The sequence below is a fragment of the Momordica charantia genome, unplaced genomic scaffold, assembly GCF_013281855.1.
Source record: "Momordica charantia cultivar OHB3-1 unplaced genomic scaffold, Mcharantia_2.0 BLBB01000091.1, whole genome shotgun sequence".
NCBI lineage: Eukaryota > Viridiplantae > Streptophyta > Magnoliopsida > Cucurbitales > Cucurbitaceae > Momordica > Momordica charantia.
This window is the reverse complement of record NW_028275247.1, coordinates 17,501-25,378: the sequence shown is the minus strand read 5'-3', so window position 1 is coordinate 25,378 and position 7,878 is coordinate 17,501. Positions and strand designations below refer to the sequence as shown.

Sequence of the window (7,878 nt, the reverse complement as noted above, 5' to 3'; positions counted from 1 at the left end):
AAATTACATTACTTCGCTCGGCGTCGACAAGCCGACGCTTTTGCCTCACAGGCCTATGACTAGGATCTACATTAAGCCTATGCACCATTATACTTGGGTCTATGTCCGGCATGTCGTCATGAGACCATGCGAACACATCAGCATTTGCTTTCAGAAAACCGACGAGCTCCTCTTTCACCTCGGCCCCCAGTCTGTTGCCGATGCTGACCTGCTTTTCTGGCCCAGCAGGGGGACAAGTTCTAGTTCTTCAGCTGGGGTACCACGACTTGGCTCTGGTTCGTCGGCTTACGGCCCTGCCGCGCCCGTGACCACTGCACAAGTGGCTGTTCCCTTCATCGTGGCTGCGTAGCATTCTCTGGACATTTTTTGCTCACCCCGGACTGTCGCAACTCCGACCAAGGTGGGATACTTCAAGACCTGGTGGTAAGTAGATGGAACTGCCCTGAGATCATGAATCAAGGGCCGACCAATTATGGCGTTGTATGCAGAGCTCCGATCTATCACGACAAATTCTGCAACCTTAGTCACTTGTTGGTCTCCCTCGCCAATGGTAACAGGGAGCGAGACACATCCTTCCGCGCTGACTGACTCCCCTGCGAAACCGACCAAAGGCGTCGGGCTGAGCTTCAATTGCTTTCTCTCCCACCCCAGGGCCGTGTAGGTCGAGAACGATAAGATGTTGGCCGACGCTCCACCGTCGATAAGAACTCTTCTCACCTTCACGTGATCTATGAGTGGGGCGATTACTAGGGCATCATTATGGGGCATGTGCACTCATTCGCCGTCTTGGTCGTCGAATAAGATCGGCATTACAGGCTCCCTGGGGTAGGAGGTACATGCCTCGTGTGCCGCCTCCCGAGCCAGAGCTTTTCTCTTCTGCCCCGACTGTCCCCCACTCGGGCCCCCATGGATGGTATTTATAATGGCGGGACGATCTTCCTTCCGTCTCGGTGGGGGCGACTTCTCTCGCTTGTCCTCCCGAGCTGACCCCTCTGGCTCCGCCCTTTCATGTCTGCCGACGTATTTTTTCAGATAACCCCTCCGGATTAGATCCTCGACCTACTCCTTTAAGTGGAAACAGCGTGAAGTGTCGTGGCCATGATCCTTGTGGAATCGGCAGTAGAGTCGCTTGTCTCGTTTCCCTGAGGTCGGCGGAGCTTTCTGGGGCTGTGTGAAAAGCGCCTCCAGGTCGGTATCTTCGGCCGCCGCGTAGATCTCCGCGATTGAGGCGTTCAGCGGAATGAACTTGTCGAACTTTGGCCCTCGACGGCCTGAAGGTCTTCCTCGTCTCGGCGGCCTCTACTCTTATTGTCGTCGGCCCGCCGAGACGAGCCCCAACTATCGCTGCGCTGCTTCTTCGGAGGAGGGGACTTTTGGTCCCGATCCTTACCACGGTTGCTTCGCCGAGCTCCATTGGCTTTCCATAACTCCAAGCCGTCGATGTACTGGCGAGCTCTAGCAAGCATCTCGTTCAGGGAGGCCGACGGTCGGCTTCCGAACTCTATCGTCAAGTTTCTGTTGTTCAAACTCGTGGTGAAGTACATCATGGCGATGTCATCAGTGCAACTTACCACTTTGACATGCTCGTCAAGTACAATTGGTCGGATCGTCGAGCGTCGGCCCTCGACCCGATTGTCCTGCTGAGGGTGGTCACGAACCTGCGCTTCCAGGGCACTGCCTGTCCTCACCCGTTGTGGCTTTCGCGAGGGTGCCCCAGCTCTGGCCTCCCTGCGAGGTCGGAACTGATACTCCGTTCTTTGGGTAGGATGCATCGGTCCCTTTCCTCGAATGGGATCCCTGGAGACGGAAGAGCCAAACACCTCGCTGCTTCTTTCGACCGCCTCGAGCCTTGCCTTGACTTCCCTGAGCTCGGCGATCACGTCGACTACCATGACGGGGTCCACGCCCGCATCGGCACTTGCCCCGGAGCGTGCACCTGTGTTTCCCGAACCGTGGAGGCGAGGTGCGAGGGGCGGCAACCCGTTTCTCTGAGGTTGCAGTGGCGGGAACTGATCCGAGGCGAGGTGGAAGTCCCGGACTGCTACTGGATCGGATGTGGCCGGCCGACCGCCATTCTCCTTGACCACCCCCGCCTGGGGTCGTTGTTTGGCGACATGAGTTCCTGCCACCTGAGAGTACGTGAGTCGAGGATGGGCTCGAGAAGTGACAGCATCCCTCATCAGAGAGCGGATAGGCGCAAGTTGAGATCGTGACTGCTGGGAGCGGGTTTGGGCCATTGGCTCAGATTGCAAAAGGTGAGGCTGACTTCTAGATGTGTCTTCCCCACAGACGGCGCCAGGTGTTTGAGCCCGAAATTGATGAGCTCAGATACAATTTAGATCGGTACGTTCAGGACGAACTACGGCCAACGGTCCCACACCTTCCCTGAACACTCTTGAGACCTGCAAAACAAAGTTAGCACTCCGACGAGCAAGTTAGTTCTAGTCCGAGCTAACTTGCCGAGTCTACTTAGGATTGCGTACCTTGCATTTAAGGCAAGAGTTTCTATTTATAGAAACTGGGCCCGACAGGGATTCTGACACACCCTAAAATCATGGCGTGTTGTCGGGTACGGAAGAGACATTGTTACGGACTTTACCTCAGGTCGGCTCGACACTGTAGGTCCTACCCTTACTGCCGACCTGAGTGTCTTGAAGTCAATTTCTACATTTCGTCCGCGCGTTCGCCCAACTCATTTTTCCGATCATGACACGTGGCAGGCCAGGATTCGCCTCCAACAAACTTTAAATTTATTCTTCAAAAAATGACTATACACCAATTTTATCATTGCAAAATTAATTTTTATTTGTTACCAATAATGTTCACCTTTCCTATCCTCGTCTCCGTGAATTCCCCTTAAAATTTTGTTGGGATCAAAGTGGAAAAATTTCTTATTAAATAAAAATTGTCATTTTTTTTTTGGAGAATTTGTGGGAAATTTTCTTTGTTTATTTTTTATTTTTTAAAATTATTTATCAATTAAATATTTTAATTCTAAAGAAACATCTAATCAATTACTTAATTTTTAACATAAAACATCATTTACATGTCTAATCCTCCTCTATATATATATTGGGTGGTCATGCGGGATAAACAAAAGAAAACTATTATACACGCAGATAATGATAAGTTTTTTAGTATATACATATTAAAGAAGTGAGTTGGAGTTATTTAGGTGACGGGAAAAAACTTCTCCTACCCTACCTGTGGAGAATCTAAATGGAGATTCATCCTCGTTAGGCGGATCCCGTAGTGAAAATGGACATCCCAGTTACCAAACACTCTAAATTTTTGAACAAATACTTTTGCCTCTTTAAAATCAAGTTAACCCAAATAGTGTTTAATACATACAACATCAATTACCTCAATGATTCAATCCCTACCTCACCCTTGATGAACTCAAAATGGATCGATATTAATGGAGATCCTTACAAAAATCATGAAAATTAGGAAATCTACCCACACAACTAAACCATCTGAATTAAAGTTAAACTATGGATTTAGTTGATAAACTTTGATGATTATGGCGGTTTAGTTGTTAAGATTTAAAAGTTTCGATTATATTCATGACCTTTAAAGGTTAAAAGATGAACCAGAGTTAATATATTTTAGTTTAACCTTCTTATTTTATTTCAATATTTCAATGTTAATAATTATTTTAAAGATAAAAAGTTGTTAATATTTCGGTGGAGAAAATAAAAAGTTTATAATTTTAATTGAAACTTTTTAGAGCTTAAGCTCCGTTTGGAATATGTGATTATATGAGAATCCTAATCGTTTTTCATATTTGATGAGAAATAATTATAGATGAATCCACTTGCAATCGCTTTTTGTAAAATGATGTTCATTTACAAAATCTGTTTACCACTGGTTTTTAGGATTTTTTTTAGAAATAATGTTTTCTATTAAACTAATTCTATATCCACCAAACTATTTCTAGAGTTAAGTGACGTATGCCACTACCGATTTTCTAGTTGGATGTTCACCCGATATGTTAGAATTAAAAGGAAAAAGAAAACGAAACTAAAGAAAACTCATGACCTCTTGATCAAATATAGAAACTCATTGGTGTTATACTGTGAATTGGAAAGGGAATGGGAATGTAAATCGTAATTAAAATTTAATATCGTAAGTTTTTATTTTTAATAAAATTTTATAATTAAAAACATGTTAAAGCCCTTTCACTTCCCTTCGGCCCATTGGTACCCAAACCCAACAACCAATTTACTTTTAAATTCTATCAAATCTCAGCCAACCGAAATTTCTGTCTCTCTAATCCACACCGTTCGTTCGCCTTCTTAGTTCTTCCCATCCCACGCCCTAATTTCTTCTCCTTCTTCTTCTCAATTGCTTCTCACGACCAGGTGAGTAAAAAAGCCCTACATTTTTTTTTTGTTTGTTTGTGAATCGAAACTTTCGATTCGTTCCATTTCTTACGGTTCTATCATTTGAAACCCTGGGATACACTAAATTTGCGATTCAAAACACGATTTGAATCGTTTTGCCTTGTGCGTATCGTACGTTTTTAACAACATTGTTCCTTACCTTTCTTCTTTCCGCTGATTTTTTGCTACAACTTACTTAATTAGTGTTCTATGTTAAAAAATAATGCTTATGACCGAAATATTTTTACTTTTAGGACTGCATTCTATATCTTATTTTTGACTCTCAGGATGGGAATAGTTGAAACTTTCATTTCCCATGTTTATCAATGTCACAATGTGTATTTTCTTACAACTATTTAGCCTATACAGCAGTTTCTCTGGATCATGATGTTCTTTAGGATGTAGCACATTCTCTTTCGTGAGATTATGTTGTTATGGTTGTAATAATTTTTAACTATGTGCTTATGGTCATATATTTTTCATGTATTTTCAGCATCACTCCGAGGACGACGCTGAAAATCAATCCCTAATTACAAGATGAGGTAGGTATTTCCATTATTTTTTTATGTTGATTTGGCAATCTCAGTCTGTCACTTACTAATGGCTTTCACGTTCTCCTTTTTTCTTTTTTCTCTTCTTGCAGCCGACCAATGGAGGAAGATGTAAGTTTCTTCGGTCTTTTATGCTTACACTTTAAGTACTTTCATCCAATACATGTTAAATTGGTTCAGATTTTGTCTTATGCTCAAGTGAGTTTGTGAATCATGTCTCACTCTCGCGACATTATAAAAGGTTTTCTTTGTATAATATAAATTGAATTGAATACCATTTTATTAGTTTATTCAAAATCTAACATTTTACTAGTCGACTTTTGGTGCATAGAAGTTAAAAATGAGATATTTTGAATTTCTAGCCTGAAGTAATTTTTTGAAGTTATGATTTAAAAAGTTCACATGCATTTTGTTGTTTTGTTTGGACTAGGAAGGTTAAATAATTGTCATAAGTAAGTAAAAGATCTTATTTCCTATGTCCCCTTTGTATATTACATGTTCGTATATTATGTGACCGTGATGTTGTATCATCCAATCATTTATTTCTACACTGTAAGTATGCCAATAAGCTGCTCAAGTTTGTTATGACTTATGAGTATGGAGTATCTTGAATTTTTGCTATCTTTTGGGTGTTTGTGTCGGAAAGAAGCAACATGATTTTTAAGACAAGTTCTATACCTTTAGGAGTAAAACTGATGACCTGTGTAGATTCTGTTCCGTTTTGTTTTTTACTTTGTTTGGATGGTTGATGACTTGATTCTTGTAATTGTTTTTATTTCTGTTTGATGATTGTTTACCATCTTAGTCTTTTGCAATCTAGTTATTGAAAAGGTTATATTTATAATAGAAAAAGGGATAACTATGACATTTCCTTAAAGCTTGTTTCTTGTAACTTTTTATGACTATATTGGCTCTGTTTCCCCATTTCACTCCTAGTGTTAACTCTATGTTTTGTTATTATAGTAGCCTTTCTTATCTTTCCGATCCCCCTTCCCCTATGTGTTCCTTTGGGGTTATACTACTACAAAGTACCTTGACTCCTATTATGGTCTGTTTATTTTTCAACTTTGAGGCTGACTGCAGTGTTACTAGAAGCACCATTAGGAAAGTACTTACTTTGCATCTCTGCAGGCTACTACTAAGAATGAGGAAGAGGAATTCAACACTGGTCCACTTTCTGTTCTCATGATGAGTGTTAAAAACAACACTCAGGTATGTGTTTTATTTGTATGTGGACTATGTGTTCAACCGTTGTGCCTTGCAACTTTGACAAGCATAAATTTTAAGGCAAAAACTCTTTTTGTGAATATCTTTTTGACCTTCTTGACAGGTCCTCATAAATTGTCGCAACAACAAAAAGCTATTGGGACGTGTAAGGGCCTTCGACCGGCATTGTAATATGGTTCTGGAAAATGTTAGAGAGATGTGGACCGAGGTTTGTGTTGTTCATTTGTGCTCAACTCTTTTCCTTGCTTTGTATGGACACAAGAATTACACATCTCATGTATTATTTCTATGACTAGGTACCAAAAACTGGGAAGGGCAAGAAAAAAGCTCAACCTGTTAACAAGGACAGATTCATCAGTAAGATGTTCCTGAGAGGAGATTCCGTCATTATCGTTCTTAGGAATCCCAAGTAAGAAAAGCTGGCTATCTCATAATATGTTCAGTTTGAATTCTTCTATCAGACTCCTTACGCTTGCTGATGAGAAACTACAAACTTTCATTTGATAGTCTAACCTTCTGCCAAGTTTGTTTGGAGCTATGTTAGTTGTAGTTCTTTTGAATTTCTCTCTTTTGTTTCCAAGCCGTTTGCCAAATAGTGTAACTATAGAACTCCATGAAGTGTATCAGTTAGGTGTCAGAGATTGTTGAGTAAAAATCAGATACTTCCTGCAATATTTGTGCTTTAACGTGTGTAGCAGCCTTGGTTAAGGACGTCATTTTGTTTTGTTCGACAAGTGATATTATCTTTCAGAATTATGAGAATCCGGGCTTGGAAGATAAGGTGCTATTCCTGGAGTCTTGATTTTCAAATCAAAGGATTTGGACTGTTGAGGGTACCAGTCCGACATGTCGATGTTTACATTAGAAATTTAGAAATAACATCAATTGCACGTGCACGTGTACACAAAATTACTGTATTTAATATATGCGAATGGATAGCAAGTATGGTTAATCGTGCTTTCATGTTGGTTTGATTATAGTATTTGGTCGATACACTGATTAGTTGGCTGATGGATTAGTTGACCTTTTTAAATGTCAATTAAGGAGGCTTATATTAATAATTTATCAAGGTATTGGCATCGTCCAAATAGAATTTGGGCTATAATTAAAATAATTTAAAGTTCTATTGATACTAGGACTACACTTACACATTGGTTTGGATGAAATGGAGAAGTAGCTGATGATCTGTTAGGGGTTTTCACATTTAGAATGGATTCAATGTGTAGTTAGGTGTGTAGCCGATTGGTTAATTTCTCCTAGGTTTGGTTCAGTTTCTCAATTTGGGAGGGAGAGACTCACAAAGTCATGCTTGGGTTTGAGATGGGGATGAGGAAGCAAGGCTTGTCTTAATAATGACGAGTGGGAGAAGGATGAATGACGAATGAGAGATGGATGACACAAGTGACGCTAGAAAAACAAATATGGAATGTGGAGATTTTGACTCGTAATCGATTGGGAGAAGAGTGAATGGTGATAGAGACAGATGATGCGAGTGATGTTAGAAAAACAAAAATAGAATAGGAAGATTTGAACTTTTGATCTTGAGGGAATGAGCTCGAGTTTTGATCGTTGCACTTGGAAGTAACCCGAAGAGGTCAATCACGAGTCTCAACTAATTTTCGATTACTACACATTTGAGAGCTAAGGTGATGACAAGGATTCCATCTTTTTTAATGCCAAATCAGTATACAAAGGCAGAATAACAATTGATATTA

At 41.0% G+C, this 7,878-nt stretch overlaps 2 protein-coding genes across 2 annotated transcripts; one reads left to right on the top strand and one right to left on the bottom strand.

The window, feature by feature from the left end:
* Positions 1 to 285: 285 nt before the first annotated feature.
* Positions 286 to 768, bottom strand: LOC148207756 (uncharacterized). The gene has a single exon (XM_088118302.1). It carries the CDS (start codon positions 766 to 768, stop codon positions 286 to 288), a length of 483 nt encoding a protein of 160 aa, XP_087974428.1.
* A 3,497-nt stretch (positions 769 to 4,265) lies between these two features.
* LOC111015669 (uncharacterized) lies at positions 4,266 to 6,849 on the top strand. The gene is made up of 6 exons (XM_022290763.2): positions 4,266 to 4,364; positions 4,879 to 4,927; positions 5,029 to 5,047; positions 6,068 to 6,148; positions 6,267 to 6,371; positions 6,460 to 6,849. Exons 2-6 carry the CDS (start codon positions 4,923 to 4,925, stop codon positions 6,574 to 6,576), a joined length of 327 nt encoding a protein of 108 aa, XP_022146455.1. The 5' UTR covers positions 4,266 to 4,364; positions 4,879 to 4,922; the 3' UTR covers positions 6,577 to 6,849.
* Positions 6,850 to 7,878: the final 1,029 nt, after the last annotated feature.

Excerpts from the sequence above, each read along its gene's own strand:
- LOC148207756 (XM_088118302.1), bottom strand. The coding sequence starts at position 768 with ATGCCCCATAATGATGCCCTAGTAATCGCCCCACTCATAGATCACGTG.
- LOC111015669 (XM_022290763.2), top strand. Across the intron at positions 6,149-6,266 it reads GTGTTAAAAACAACACTCAG|GTCCTCATAAATTGTCGCAA; the intron begins GTATGTGTTTTA and ends CCTTCTTGACAG. Across the intron at positions 6,372-6,459 it reads TTAGAGAGATGTGGACCGAG|GTACCAAAAACTGGGAAGGG; the intron begins GTTTGTGTTGTT and ends TTCTATGACTAG.